Here is a 16,076-nt window from a genome sequence, read left to right on the forward strand (position 1 = left end):
AAATGTTTTCTGATTTTCTGAAAAATTTTGAAAAATTGCTGAGTAAACTAATTGGTATATAATTTTGTTGGAACGTGTTATTTTATCGGGGTTTGGGGAAGACAATGACTGTTGCGTTTTTCCAGACTGAAGTTATGTATGGTGTTATTTACGTTGCTGATATGATTGTTGTCATATAGCGAGTGATCTGGAGTGAAAGTCTGTTGTATAAAATCTGCTAATGTGTTTGCTTTATCTATGTCATAGTAAGCCATGCCGGAGGGACCGTGAAGTGGGGGAATGGGTTTATATGTGTTCCTTAGTTTGCGTGATGTATCATACAGGGAGCTGTCCTGTTGTGCAAGTAAAGTAAGAAGTGTTGCCTATTTTTGGTTTTTATTGCCTCTTTAATGTGATTTTGCATATTATTGAGTTGCCGTTTAATTTGGGGATCTCCTGTAATCTGCCAACGCTTTCGAATGCGATTTTTTATTACAACTTTCCTGATTTCGCGCGGGAGTGGAAAGAAGCGTCTATTAATCTGAAAATTATTAGTCGCATCATTAATAGCAATGTGAATGCGACTTGTGAAATTATTTATTTCATTATCTATGTCATTGCAAGAATTAATAGTGGGATTACCAGGAATTATGCCGGATGTGATGTTTGTAAGTTTCTTCCAATTAGTAATTCCGACTGAGCGAAATAGGGGGGGGGCAGATGGGAACTTGTATAAATTTTTAGGAGAACCAGATTATGTATGATCTGAAGAGAGTGCTGAGAGGGAAGAAATGTCATAGTTAAATGGAAATGTATACGCAATGAAGAAATCTGTGATAGTGGACCTGTTTAAGGCAAAGTGGGTAGGCTCATCTGGGGCTAAAATTTTGATCTGGTTTTGATTAATTAGATAGAACAGATGATTATCATTACGATTCGCTCGGCCTGTATTCCAGCTGGGATGTTTTGAATTGTAGCCGCCTCCGGCTAGTGAAATGGGGCGAGAAAGTAAAAGATTTTAAAATTCTGCAGTGTTAATGTTATTGTGGGGGGTGGATAAATATTTGTGATGATAGTTGAGGAGTTATTCAGATTTACTAAGCAGTTGTTCACTAATTCTGTTTGATATTTAATTTACTGCAGTCTGTGTAAGTTTCACCAATGGTATTTTATAAAAAAAAATTTTTTAATATTTCATTTGCTATCAACTGAGTTAAATTTTCCTTTCAGCCTTCTGGAACAGATACTGAAAATCAGAAAAGATTAGAAGCTTTAGAAAAGTTGGTTGAAGAACTAACAAAAGAGAAAGAAAAAATTGGAAAGGATGCCGTGAAATCTCAAGAAGATGCAAAACGTTTGCAGGCAGAGCTAGATCGACTATTAGAAGTTATGACAGCTGTGGAAAAAGAAAAATTTTCCTTAAACGAACAGATAAGAGAACTGCAAGAGTGAGTTATATTTTTATTTATGTAAACATAAACATTTCACCTAAAATTTATTTTATTATTATATTCATTGGGAAAACCAGGATTTTTATCTACAGAATATTTTCTGCAAACACTGAAAAAAATACTGTTATTGTGACTTATATTCCTTATCTAGCAGTAACATCAGCATAAGTGCACAAATTTTATCACAACTAGGTATGCAGGATTGCATCTGTCACTGGCATAGGCCTTGGGTACCAAGTGACATTATAACTTTGTGATTCCATTCCAATTTTGGAGAATACCCCAAGGGGGTGGTTCAAGAGTTTGCCATTCATTTCCCCTACAAATAACCACTCACCCGTCCGCTTTTAGTTCTTGTTTATTTTAAGTGACTCCATGCTGTAACAACACTATACACATACAAACATTTAAGCCTTCTCTGGGATTCGATTGTAATTTTATGCATGACGCTACAAGCTGGTGTACAGTAGAAAAAACTCTTGAGTACTTTCTGATAATTTGTACCTCTAGATGTAATATTTAGTAGAATTCCTGTACTTATGACATATTTTAGAATATGCAAGTGGCTACGCTGTTGGAGCGAGACGGCTCCCGACCTAATGCAACCTCGAGGGTGCCAAACAGGATTAATACCGCCACGCCTTTGGATCAGTCTCCATGTAACGACCCCACAGAGCAAGGGCGGACAAGGCAGTACCAGTACGGTCCCTGCCGAGCCTTAACCTGTCCCAAGACCCCTCAGGCTTTCTGTGAAGAGTGACTATATACCCTGTGGTTGAGACTGCCTAGGTACAGATCCTAACCAGTACTTCCCAGGCATTCGCCTGAGTCAACCCCCGGGGAGGGGATGCAAGTGGCATTAAGCAATCCATTCATGTGCATGCCACATATGTTTTTTAAGTCCACAAATTAGACAGGGTTCGTAGCGGTCCTTACAAGTGCTTATAAGTCCTTTTATTTAAAAATAAAATATAAAAGCCCTTATAGGTTCTTACTTTTTCTCTAAAGCACTTATTTTTTTGTTTTTAGTGCTCATTTTTTTTTTGCTTTTAGTGCCTTTTTTTTTTTTTTTTTTTTTTTTTAACGAACGCCCATTTCCCCCCCCCCGTACCAAAGCTGAAACTAAATAAGCAACTTTTCTTCCTTTTATGTGGAACATCAGATGTTGAATCATACTCCCTGAAATAGCCTTTCGCCCCTTTCTCTACATTAGCATAACCTTTGGAACAGAACTTCTATGTATTAATGTATTCAACAATATCTATGTATGAACAATATAGATTTATTTTGCACATAAACACATTTTCCTCTTCTGTCGTTTTTTATGCGTTCCTGCCTTAACTCGTCACCAGACTCGTAGCTAGGGTTTTCAGCGCCCAGGGACAATTGAAGATTTCGCTCCCCCTACTGCTTGCCAAGGACGGAAAACATTTAATTCTAAAATGTCGTAACATCAGTTTGGCGCCCCTTGGATTCTGCGCCCGGGGACAGATGCCCCCTCTAGCTACGCCCCTGCTCGTCACTTTAGACCCTACATTCCTATAAAAAAATGTACGTTTTAGTATGCTCCATCACCCCTCCAAGTTTGTCCCATGATCTATGAAACACCCTGTATATTCTTTACCTTTGGTGTGCGCGAGTATAGACAGGTGCACGTTGTTCTATTGGTCAAAGAATTGCGAAAGCGGCAGGAAATTCCGATGCATTCCGTATTCTTTTGCTCCCACCCAATACTACACACGTTTGAAATTCTATCAAGATTTTAATAATTTACATTCTCGTTCCGTGTGGTCAGTTCATATTCGCGTTTATTATGATCGGCTTATATTATGAGAATATGTATGAATATTTATAATAATATATTTGCAGTAACTGCTGAAGCATAGATAAACTTCAAAAATGGGTAAGTGTGTTAGTTTTCTAAGACATAATATTCGGAATGGCATAAATAAAGTAATCGAATAATTTTTTTTTTTTTTTTTCTTCTTCCCTAATGCTTTACGGAAAGTACGGAACTTGGGGGTTCTCCCCTTTCTCCACAAAATGTCGAATATTGAAACCATTACAGTTCGCAGCAAAGCAAGCAACGGACTTTTATTTTTGGTCACTTTCTATCTGGATTGAATAGGACTAAAAGTTCTGCGGTCTACCAACCCAAGCGAAGAATGATTCTATTCCGGAAATTTAACGCAGTCTGTTCAAAATTAGAATGAAAAACATCCCAGATTGGTAAATCTCTTTATTAATCAATACGACTATGGCGGGGATATCGCGCATAGCGCGACGTGTCCTGCTCCATGATAAATATGACACATGGGCGCCTGACGGTGAAAAACCGGACGAAGCAAAGAGTCGTTTTCCTTTATTTAGGTTATTTATTCTCCGAATACCGGCACCTGTTGATTCCGATTGCGTAATATCACGTGAGAAAGAATTAAGGTGCACATATTGCGCAATAACGTTTGCGATATTTCACAGAGATTTACTGTGCTTGCTAAGCAGATATTTTTCAGTTGGGCTATTTTTTATATGATGCACACACATATTGGAATGTCAAAAGCATTATTTATCTGAAAAATCTAAAGAACGGCTGCAATTTACCCCCTTCCACTTTTACCAGTTACACTCCATTATCCGGAATTTCAGGTATTTGGCTATTTCCGAGTATGCCGGTTAGTTAAGCTTTTACTGTTAAAGGATGACTGTATGAAGCAATTTGCCGTCTTCTGATTTCATATAATAAATGTGGCTTATTATTATTTATTTTCTCTATTTTGAAATGAAATTTCATCATTAAATCTCGTAATATAATTTAGTTCTGCATAGGTTTTTTTCCCTCTCATTGTAAACTAGTTCTGTAAATTGAACTGTTATTTAAAATTAGAAAAAAAAAAAAAAAAAGAATGTAGTTGTTTTCCATGGATGAGTAATGCTCATTCTCTCTTAATAAATACTGAATTTCTCATATTTTAAATTACAAGTCTAATTTTACTTTTAAGATTATGCAGTAGTGTATAATGTAATTAAACAGGTGCTTTTTTTTTCTTAAAATGTGCTTGAAAAGTGCTTATAGGTGCTTATTTTTTTATTTTTTTAACTAAAATGTGGCTACGAAGTCTGTTAGAGCATGTGAGTTTGCACACTTTATATTTAACTGTCATTGTGCTCAACAATATCCATCAGCTATAAAAATGTAAATATCAATAATAATAATTCACTTCTCATAAAATTTCTTATAAAAATATTTCTTTTTATTATTTATGAACAGAATGCTATTGATGAGGTATAAACATAGCCAAGCAAATGTTTCTAATCATTTTATAAGGTTGCCAATAAATTGGTTACTTTTCATGGGGTGCATATAATCAAAAAGTACTAAGCCATACAATTATACTATGATCACATATATAGTGTGATGCATAAAGTTGCTTTTTTTTTTTAAATTCTGACACTCACATGCTTAAGAGAAATTAAAACCTTTTTCTAACATTTATTGCAAAAAAGATTTTATGTCGCTGTTAAGTCAAAAATCAATAAATATGAGAAATCATATGACATCTAAGATTTCATTTTTTGCTATAATTGTGTAAAAATATTTTATAAAATAAACAAACCAGCATGTTGAAAAGTGTGTCACTCAATTTTTAATTTTATACTGTAGTCTTATCAAATATTATCTCTATATATAAAGAAAGTATTCTTGTATGGCAACATTTTGATGGACTGAAAGCTCCAAATTAATTGAAAGTATGTAAAAAATTTTTTGTAATTATGAAACTTCCAAATGTATTGCTTATAGTCTGTTACTTTTAGGGCTATTAAAGAGAAGGACAGTAAATTGCAAGGTGCAAAAAGGGGCCAACAATCCGATAGGAATAAAAATGCTCAGATGTTAGAAGAAGCTAGAAGAAGGGAAGCTGAAGCTGCTAAGGAAGCAGCTAAAGCACAGGTAGAAAATTTGAAACAAAATGGAACTGCCTTTTTCATTTGTCATCTGAAATTATAAAATTTATAGTTTTGCACATTATTTTTAAAGTTATACAAGAATCAAATCTTAATAAATGAACTATTTATTTATATATTTTCATGGCTGTTGCCTGCCATTAAAGAATTTTTTTTTTCAGACTTTAGAACATATATTTTTTAACTTCTGCTACTTGTAAACTTAGGAATTTTGTTTTTATTGCTGACCTAATACAGCTTCTTTATCCATCTGATTAAATTCAGCTGGATCATGAATACAGTATCAGCTGTATCACGAATACAAATGAAATCATTTGCTTTCATAGCTATGGGAATTGCTACATTTTCCACTGATTTGAGATAAAAGGGAAACACAAAAGCAGAAAGGTGCATCAATCACTAATCAATCATTAATCAATCACTTACTTAAAGTGGCAAAGTTATCATTTCATTCAATCAAACTCGCCCATTGTTGATGCACTGGAATTTTTTTAAAGGAGGTTGTTTTTTTTTTTTTTTTTTTTTTTTTTTAAAGTTTAAAGAAGGTTTGGTCTTCACATTAAAAACAGAATGATAAAAAATATTAAAGAAAAATAATTTTATGATATATTTGATCATTTTGAATGATTTTAAAAATGTATTGCCGAGTTCTTTGATTTTATATTAGTTTCTCATTGTTTGCCACAATGTTCCTCATTGACATCAGCATCAGAACCGCCAGCATGTGTTTTATTCCACTGTGATGAAAATGTAAAAGTGCTATTTTGATGTTTTTAAACCACTTGCCTCAGAAGCTTTGCATGGATTTTTTTTACTAGTTGTTTATATGAAACAGTTAGAGCTCTGATTGTTGCACGTGGTTGCGGCTGTGTGCAACAACAAACTATGCGTATTGGAATTTGCCAGTGCTTTTAAGGATGAATTCATAACATGCCATAAGAGCCAATTTTTGATAACAAAAACATTTAATCACATCACAATATTAAAACTTAATTACTACAGTCGATAGAAAATCACGTTGGAGAAAAACGAGCGACCAACCGCACAGACGACGAGACGTGACTGTGTGTCACCGAAATCACCTTCGGTTACAGTTAGTGATAACGGCGCGCGGTTGGCGAGTACAACACATGTTTACAGAGTTGCCACACTACTCCCCCTCCAGTGGCAACGAATTAAAGGTACCGAGGGTTAAATCGGACTCTACGTCCGGAGCGTGTATACTGAGGAGCACTTGTTTTCTGGGATCCAGGCACAGGAACTGACGTAGTAGGAGATGTTGGTGTTGACCCAATAGATGAAGGTGCCTTCGAAGGAGGTGGGACTGATGTACGAGTCTCGACAGTTTGTGGTGCTAAGATAAAGGCTGGTTTGAGACGATCAACCACTGTCTCTTTGTCGCTAATTAGTATCCGATAGTTCTTGGATGTGCGACTTAGAACTAGGTGTGGGCCTGTATAGGTAGGCTCCAAGGACTTTTTTGATGCATCACACCGTAAGAACACATGTGAGGATGTAGCGAGTTCTTTAGGCACAAACACAGGTCTTGAAGAATGTATGCTTTTGGGCTTAGGGTATAACGCAGCCGTGGTTTCACGCAATTGTTTGAGGAATGCATGGGGCTGGACATTGGGTGAGTTTTTTGCGGGATTTATAAAATCTCCCGGTAAACGTAAATTGGTACCATAAACCATTTCAGCACTTGAAGAAACCAGGTCCTCTTTGATAGCCGTTCTGAGTCCTAACAACACAGTAGGAAGGATATCAACCCAGTGAATAGCAGTATGGCATCTAATGGCCTGTTTAAGAGAGCGATGGAACCTCTCAACAAGTCCATTGGAATTCGGGTGGTACGGTGATGTACGGATCTTTTTAGTTCCCAAGAATTTTGTTAATGCAGTAAATAATTGAGATTCGAACTGCCGTCCTTGGTCCGTGGTAACGTACTCGGGTACCCCAAACCGTGAAAACGATACAGAAAAAAAGGTTTTCGCCACAGTGTCGGCGGACATATCTACAATAGGGATAGCCTCTGGCAAACGTGTGTATCTGTCGACACACGTAAGAAGATATGTATAACCTAGTGATGGGGATAAGGGTCCAACCAAATCGATATGTACGTAGCTAAAGCGAGCAGATGGTAACTCAAAGCGTTGACATGGAGTTCGAGTGTGCCTGTGAATTTTTGATTTTTGACAGTCTGTACATGACCTCGCCCATGCAGCGATGTCCTTCTGCATACCAGGCCATACAAAACGCTGTTGAATTAACGTGCGAAAAGCACGGATGCCAGGATGGGATAAATTATGGAGGCGGCTAAAAATACCTGCCGGAATTTCAGTGGAATGTATGGCCGCACCACATTACCTTGCACATCGCAGTACAGTGAAAGATCTGGTTCTAACTGCATAGGTACTAAATTAAGTCCATGAAAAGACTTGTCAGACGAAAGATGTTGCAATTCTGGGTCCTGTTTCTGGCATTCAGCAATGGCGGAGAAATCTGTTATTGATGGCAACTGAACCTCTTCAATTCTGGACAGAGCATCAGCAACTGTATTTTGAGGGCCTTCGACATGCCTAAAATCGGTTGTAAACTGCGCTATGTAATCAAGATGACGCATTTGCCTGGGAGAAGCCTTGTCAGGCTTTTGTCGAAAAGCGAAAATTAGCGGTATAGCTTGTGGTCGGTATAGATAGAAAACACACGACCTTCTACCATATGACGAAAATGTTTAACAGCCTCATACGCACTAAGAAGTTCGCGGTCGTATGTGCTGTATTTTGATTGCGCTGCAGAAAATTTTTTCGAGAAGAAAGCCAGAGGCTTCCATGCTCCGTCTACCAGTTCCTGCAAAACCGCACCCATGGCTGTATTAGACGTGTCAACCATTAATGCTAAAGGGTGCTTAGAACTAGAAGGATAGCTAAGAGCTGTTGCTGACGCTAAGTCATTCTTACATTGTACAAAGGCTGTACGGGCATCACCAGACCAAATAATTAGCCGCGTATCTTTCTTTTTACTCCCAACCAAATATGTGTGCAAAAGTGCCTGCTTTTCAGCGGCATGAGAAAGAAAGCGACGATAAAAATTTAACATGGACAGAAAACGACGCAGCTCCTAACAGTTTTGGGCTCTGGGAAATTTTGAATTGCAGTGACTCTGTCACTAAGTGGACGAACGCCCTCCGAAGAAACTTCGTGACCAAGAAATGACACTTTAGATTTCCCGAAAACACATTTTGATGGATTAATGACTACACCATAAGACTGAAATCGGCCAAGGACTATGCAAAGGTGTTCAAGGTGCTGGTTTTCAGTTGTCGAGGCTACCAGAATGTCATCGAAATATGGGACACAAAAATCTAAATCTCGAAGGACTTCATTAATGAAGCGCGGAAACGTTTGCGCAGCGTTACATAACCCGAAAGTCATTACAGGAAATTCGAATAATCCAAAAGGTGTTATTACAGCAGCTTTTGGTATATCAGGTGGATTGACAGGGATCTGATGGTAAGCACGAGTCAAATCTAACGTAGAAAAAATATTTTTGCCTTCCAAGACTTGCATGCAGTCCTGAATATGAGGAACCGGATATCTATCAGGCAAAGTAACTGAATTAAGACGTCGATAATCCCCACAAGGACGCCAGTCGCCGTTTTTCTTAGGGACCATGTGGAGTGGACTGGCCCATGAACTTTTAGATGGCCGACAGATTCCTTGCTCAAGCATTTATATGTATTTATATTCTTCTTTTGCAGCCTTTAATTTCTCTGGAGGCAACCGCCGTGCTTTGGCAAAGATTGGTGGCCCAGTAGTCTCTATGACGTGTACAATACCGTGGTCAGCAGTCGGTTTGCCAGTTACTGAGCGGATGACGTTAGGGTATTGCTCAAGTAGTTTCTGGAAAGGAGAATTACCGGAAATTAATTTAATTCCAAAATTAGTGGCATTTCCAATGCTACCTACAGCGGACAATTGTGTGATGGAGTCGAGTAAGCGTCGATTTTTAATGTCGACCAACAGAGAAAATTTTTGCAGAAAGTCTGCACCAATTATTGGGTGCGAAACCGCAGCGATGACAAATGGCCATTGAAATTTGCGACGCAATCCTAGATCCAAAGACATTAATATTTCTCCATATGTTGCAATTTTTGACCCGTTAGCTGCAAATAAGTTAAATTTTCCAGGCGGCCGCTTGGATTCGGCAAAAGAGGGAGGTACAACGGAAATGTCAGCACCTGTATCAACAAGAAAACGTCTGCCTGATGGTTTATCTGTTACGAACAATCGACTAATGCACGGGCCGTTGTCACTCATGGCTTCGAGTGACGGCCCCTTCAGTTTAAAGAGGTCTTCTGAAATTTGCATGGAGGTGTATCTCCATGCATGTACTTGCGCGCTTTATCACCGAATCGGCTGTGATAGAAACAAATGTCTGATTGAGTACCAGAATGAGCGCGTTGGTATTTCCTATTATTTCGGTTCCGGGACTTTGATCTACCGCGCGGATGATACTGAGATCGTGTCTGTAAGGCTGCGACCTGCAATGATAATTCCTGGATTTGTTGTTTAAGAGATGAAATATCAACACTGGGATGCTGAACTTGACTGATTGCTTGTGGTTGGAGAACATCATGAATTTTGTCTGCCATTTGGGCCAGTTGGGTTAGGTTCTCGTTACTGGAGGCAAGAATAGCTTGGATATTGTTCGGGAGACGATTGAGCCACAACGATTGTAAAACATTGGACTTAAAATTGTCACCCGCAAGCTCCTGCATTTTTGACAATAACTGGGATGGGCGCATATCACTAAGTTGCAAATCTTGTAATAACTGCTTTAGTTTGGTGTTTTCAGACTCCTCATAAACTGAAATTAATTTATTTTTCAATTCCTCATATTTATTATTCGAAGGGGGTTTCAGAACAATCTCGTGTAGTGACTGAAGAACCTCAGTGTCGAGGGTGGAAATTGCAGTATAAAATTTCGTGTCGTCGCGTGTTATACCCCCCGAGCTTGAATTGTGCATCTAATTGAAAAAAACCAAAGGTTGGGGTCACTACGGCAAAATGGGGCAGGTTTCACAGCAACGCGAGCCATTTGTTTGTCATCAGTGGCTAGAGGATCGCTAGTAGCCATAATAAATATGAATAAATACAGATTTTTTTTTTAAAAAAAGATCAAGAATACTGTTGCAGTACACGTAAAGAAACACAAAATAATTAATGTTAGGACCTGGGTTCTGATGATCTAGAACATGAGAAATATAGGAAAAAAACTCACCCGCTTGACGAATACATACGAATCCATGTGCGGAATAAAAGGTAAAAAAATATCAACTTGATGTACAGAAATTATCCACTCGCTTGATGTTGGAACACTATCACTAATGGAAGATGAAGGTACTCCGCATGTCTGAAAGATGATCACAAATGGAACATGAAGGTAATCCACGTGGCTGTAATATGATGAAACTGATGCACGATCCAATAGACACGATAAGTAATCCAATACACATAAATAAAAAATATTGGTTCAGCTGCATTTCTCACATTATTACAAGGTCTTGTTTAAGCACAAAATTTCTGCTGTACTATAAACTTCGACGATTCATTTGGCTCACCGTCCTGAAGTCGCCACCTGTTGCACGTGGTTGCGGCTGTGTACAACAACAAACTATGCGTATTGGAATTTGCCAGTGCTTTTAAGGATGAATTCATAACATGCCATAAGAGCCAATTTTTGATAACAAAAACATTTAATCACATCACAATATTAAAACTTAATTACTACAGTCGATAGAAAATCACGTTGGAGGAAAACGAGCGACCAACCGCACAGACGACGAGACGTGACTGTATGTCGCCGAAATCACCTTCGGTTACAGTTAGTGATAACGGCGCGCGCTGGGCGAGTACAACACATGTTTACAGAGTCGCCACATGATTATTAAGTTCCTGTAATCAGGGCTGTGGAGTCGGTAGAGAAAATTACTGACTCCGACTCCTGGAATTTTAAAGACTCCGACTCCCTCATATATATATGTAAACATATATACATGGGTTTAAGCATATTTTTTTTAATGTAAAAGAAGTAATACATGCTATAGAAAAAAAATTGATGCATAGCAAATTTTTTTTATTATGAAATGGAAAAAATGGCATTAGTAATTTCTAAGAAACAGTATAACTTCGGCAAGATCTTCTTAATATTTCTGTATTTCTTCAAAGGCCGTGCAGAAATCATGTTTGTATTTTTTCATTTTTATATCTAAAGGCTCTTGGTTCTTAATTTTCATGGGCTTTGCCTTAGCCTTTTCAATATTATCCAAGTATTCTTCAAAATCTAATTCATCAGTGGAAGAGGATGATAGAAACTTAATTGAAATGTCTGCAGTTCGAATGTCCTGATTTAAATACTGCAGTTGTTCTGAAAATAATTTTATTCTTAACCCGGGAGGATGTGTGCTGTATTATGTAACACGAGAATGCGCATGGGGAGTCATTTTTTTTTTTTTTTTTTTTTTTTTTTTTTTTTTTTCCCCAGATGTCTAGGAATCATTGATTTCTATGAGAAATGTCTGTTTTTTATTTGTGAATGCAATTATAATCCAAATTATGCAGAATTTTTACATGAACAATGAGTTACATAATTAATATTAAAATCAATTAGGCCCAAGAAGCATTATATATTTTGTAATATGTACATGAAGCATCTATTTCACAGTGCTCTCGACATATGTTTTTTACACTTCACACATATAGTTTATGATATTCTGTCTTTTTTCCCTTGAGCACCTGTAACATCTCCTGTATTTTATATATATATATATATATATTTGTGGTTCATCAAATCATTTTCTGTAAGAAATTGGCCAATTCATAACTGGTATACCATTTGTCTGTGGTAGTGATTCTTCCAGATTTATATAATGGAGACAGGACGTGCTTTGCTATTTCACTAGAACTGCTGACTTTCTTGTACGGCCCATCTGGCTGCTGACATGCGTAAATTTCCATGTTGAAAGCATAGAAGGTTCTAGAATCAATCATAGCAAATATCTTTATACCATAGGTATATACTGCCGAAAGGAACATCGTCCTCGGAAAGGTTCTAGCTTTTCGTTCAAAGTCATGTATTTCCCTGCATGATATGACTCATGATCACTAAATATATCTTCATTATCTGAATCTTCTAATGTTTTCTATAGAATCTTCATCCGACGAAACCCCTTGTAATAATTCTTGAAGTCTTTTCATTTCTTGATCATACGTCAAATGAGGAAAAGACCGAACAGAGTGACTTGCACACTTCAAGGCTTTACACTGAAAAATAGTAACACGAAAGCGCGCATGGGGTGTCGGCATACCCCAAACTATTATTTAAACAACAATAAATGCTCGGAATTTGCTGTTTCCTCTCGAGCCGTATAGAACATGGCCTTGAAGGCAGCTACTGATGCACCTAAGCATTTCGGATCGGATTATAGAGGCAGATTGCCAGCGAATTTTTTTCGCGTGGGGTGCCGAAACACCCCACACGCGTCAATGAAAGTTTACAGATGGCTTTATTTGCGTTTTTAAGTTTGTTTATCATCCAACAAAATTTAGCGTTTTGGATGTATATATATTGAACCCAGCAAGATCATATTGTCTAGCAAACTAGTTTCTCTTTTCTTCATTGACGAAATGATTTCTTCTGCAATAAACCCTCCATTTCAGAAAGAATAAACATCGAATTCTTCCATTCTCGCCTCCTGTTAATTCTTCAGATTGTAACTTTTTTGTGGCTAGATACAGTGTAGAAAGAAGAGTTTCCAATTCTGCAAGATCATTCCACAATCTTTCTGTTAGTGAAACATTAGAGTTATCTACAACTTCTGAAAACGTTCTTAATTCTAACAACCACCATTTCATCAAATATGTACTTCTCCATTGTGTTGCTCGATAAATAATAGCTTCTTTTTCTGCTCGCTTCCTAAAAACGGCATCAGTTTTGGGAGTTCTTTTTGTTATTGCTGCTTATCCAAATTTACCAATGAGATTTGTAACTAAAGGAATCAGTTTAATTAATAATGACAAATAGCGCGTCCATCCTGCTCCCTTATATTTATTTATTAATATGTCAATAAAATAGAAAATAACTATTTATTAATATATATAGTTCATAAATAAAAATATTAACTGAGTTTGACATTAATTTTTTTTTTTTTTTTTCAATTCACTTTAATTTCATTTCAAATTCAAACTGTCCAACAAAAACTGGAGTCAGAGTCGACGTGTTTTTAGCGACTCTAACTGCTTTTACCCAAAAATCTACCCAACTCCGATTCCGACTCCACAGTCCTGCCTGTTATGCATGTACAAGAATATATCAGAAAGTTCACAGAATAGCTCTGTTGATAAAAAAATTATATTGTTTACCTATGATTCGAACATGATTCGTTTTCAAAACGCTCATCCTGAGCAGCTATGCACCATTCCCATTAGCACTGCAACTACTGGAATGCAGCCTTGAAGTCATTATGTTTTACAATCGATGCTGCATTTCGTCTGTCGTAATAATTCTAAATGTGAGAGATGGATTACCCTCAGCATGCACATGAAGATCTTAACAATACAGTGATGTGATGATCCTTCTGCTCAGAAGTCAGCAGATGGGAGGGGGCAAACTCAGCACCAACATGCTACATGTTTAGTTTCACAATTCGAATTGTCTGCGTTGACCCATTCAACATAACAATCTCTCTAGTATAGCAGATTTTCTTCCAACAGTCTGCATGCACAAGTTCCTGAGTTTGATCCACATTTTTGGAGATGAGGCTGATGTAAAGTCTTCAGATAGCCCATCATCTTCAAGGGACATTTTTCTGCCTTTGAATCACCCAAGCCATTCAAAGTATTTCAGCTAATTCTCACATCATAATTTTGCCAAACTATGGTAAGCATCTCGGTGATCAATTTGCTCAGTTTAATGGGACATTTTGTGTTCATCTGCAATTTCCTTTCCATCATCCATAATGTAAGTACATATTACCATGCACATGCTATCACATAAACATCACCATAATAATTTTCAGTACTAATTCATAAGTCAAACAACAAAAATCAGCGTCAATTTTCAAAATTTTCACAGGACTAATTTCGATGGTTTTACCGAACCACCATCAAAACCGCAATTCATTTGCGGTTTTGCAGCTTTGCAGTACTAATTCATAAGTCAAACAACAAAAATCAGCGTTAATTTTCAAAATTTTCACAGGACTAGTTTCGATGGTTTTACCAAACCACCATTCTCTTTGCAGCTTTGCAGCTGAGGATGGTGGGTTCGGTAAAACCATCAAAACTAGTCCTGTGAAAATTTTGAAAATTAACGCTGATTTTTGTTGTTTGACTTGTGAATTAGTACTTATTCGGCGTGTTGTGTCTTAATTAACTTTCAGTGTTAATATACCAATTTATCTTACAACACTGCCTTATTGAGACTAAGATTAATACATACATATGGGTGCAACCCGGTATTGCCATTTGTTGCATCCTATAGAGCTAATTCAGGAATTGTTTTGTTACAACCAGGTATTAATATTTTCATTCATTAATTTTTTTATTTGATATAAAATCACTGCTTTTAAAATCTGCTGATTTTTCTAATAAGTATATATGTCTTTTTTCCTTTCTCCCCTCTACCATGTACATTATTTTAGCCATCTGGGCCTGCTGGCTTCTTCTCTAACTTTTTTTAAAATTTAATATTTTCATAAAGATATTTTATTTCATTTATAATCAACATCAAGTTGGTGATATAAGTCATAAATATTTTGCTATTCCTTTATTTCGAGACAGAAGCTACAAAGAATATATTCCATTTTATTTGTGTTTGAAAACTGGGCCTTTGTTGATTTTGTTTGGTTGTTTGTTTTGTTTTTAATTTATGTTCGTCTGTTATTTTAAGTTATGGTTTGGTTTGCAATTTTCCTTCCTACCTTTTCCCTTCTTTCCCCATTTATCATCAGGAGCAAGTGCTACAGCAGCAAGAGAGGATAGAAGAACTAGAAGAGGCATTGCGAGAGAGTGTTCGTATTACAGCTCAGAGAGAGGTAGCAGTGGCCCAGAAGCAGTCTCTTATTGAAACTGCTGATGAAAAGGTATAAACAAATTATTCATTTTTTAACAATAGCTATATATTAAAAAAAAGCCTATAATTGAATAAACATCACTCTTAGCATCAATAAATTGTTTGGCATAATCACTGAATAAGAAAAAGTAAATTATATACGAGGGTTGGAACTTTAATAGTGGCAACACAGCTGAAAAAACGCTATGCAACAAAACCAAAGAATATCGCGTATACCACACGTAAACTACATACCTACCTTACCTCTCAGCAAAAAGACTCGTCCTGTCTACGTCACGCGCATGCGGAGTGACGCGAAGAACGAATCCTTGTATTAGCTCGCGGTCACAAGCATCTAGGTACAGCAGGGTCACAGCGCGGCGCGCATGCGCAATATGTTCTGCGACCAATATGAGGGTTGTACCAGTTTGGCGATGATTTAGTCACGCCTTTACCGGGCCGGTTACTTGCTAGTGAGCTCTTGCGTTGCTGGACTTCCTATTCTTTATCCGTCTTTCTCCTCCTTACTGCGGACATTATGTGAAGATAGTTCTATGTTATTGTGCCCAT

At 37.2% G+C, this 16,076-nt stretch overlaps 1 protein-coding gene across 1 annotated transcript in view; it reads left to right on the forward strand.

Annotated features, from left to right (window-relative positions):
• LOC118196388 (uncharacterized) overlaps positions 1 to 16,076 on the forward strand; it is a 310,238-nt gene that overhangs the window by 276,849 nt on the left and 17,313 nt on the right. The window contains exons 12-14 of the mRNA XM_085818940.1: positions 1,210 to 1,427; positions 5,244 to 5,379; positions 15,406 to 15,537. Coding sequence (XP_085675066.1) covers positions 1,210 to 1,427; positions 5,244 to 5,379; positions 15,406 to 15,537 — 486 coding nt within the window. The remainder of the gene's footprint in view (positions 1 to 1,209; positions 1,428 to 5,243; positions 5,380 to 15,405; positions 15,538 to 16,076) is intronic.

This window comes from Stegodyphus dumicola, chromosome 6 (genome assembly GCF_044657685.1).
Source record: "Stegodyphus dumicola isolate Sdum_Otavi_A_Nest chromosome 6, ASM4465768v1".
In the NCBI taxonomy this organism is placed as follows: Eukaryota; Metazoa; Arthropoda; class Arachnida; order Araneae; family Eresidae; genus Stegodyphus; species Stegodyphus dumicola.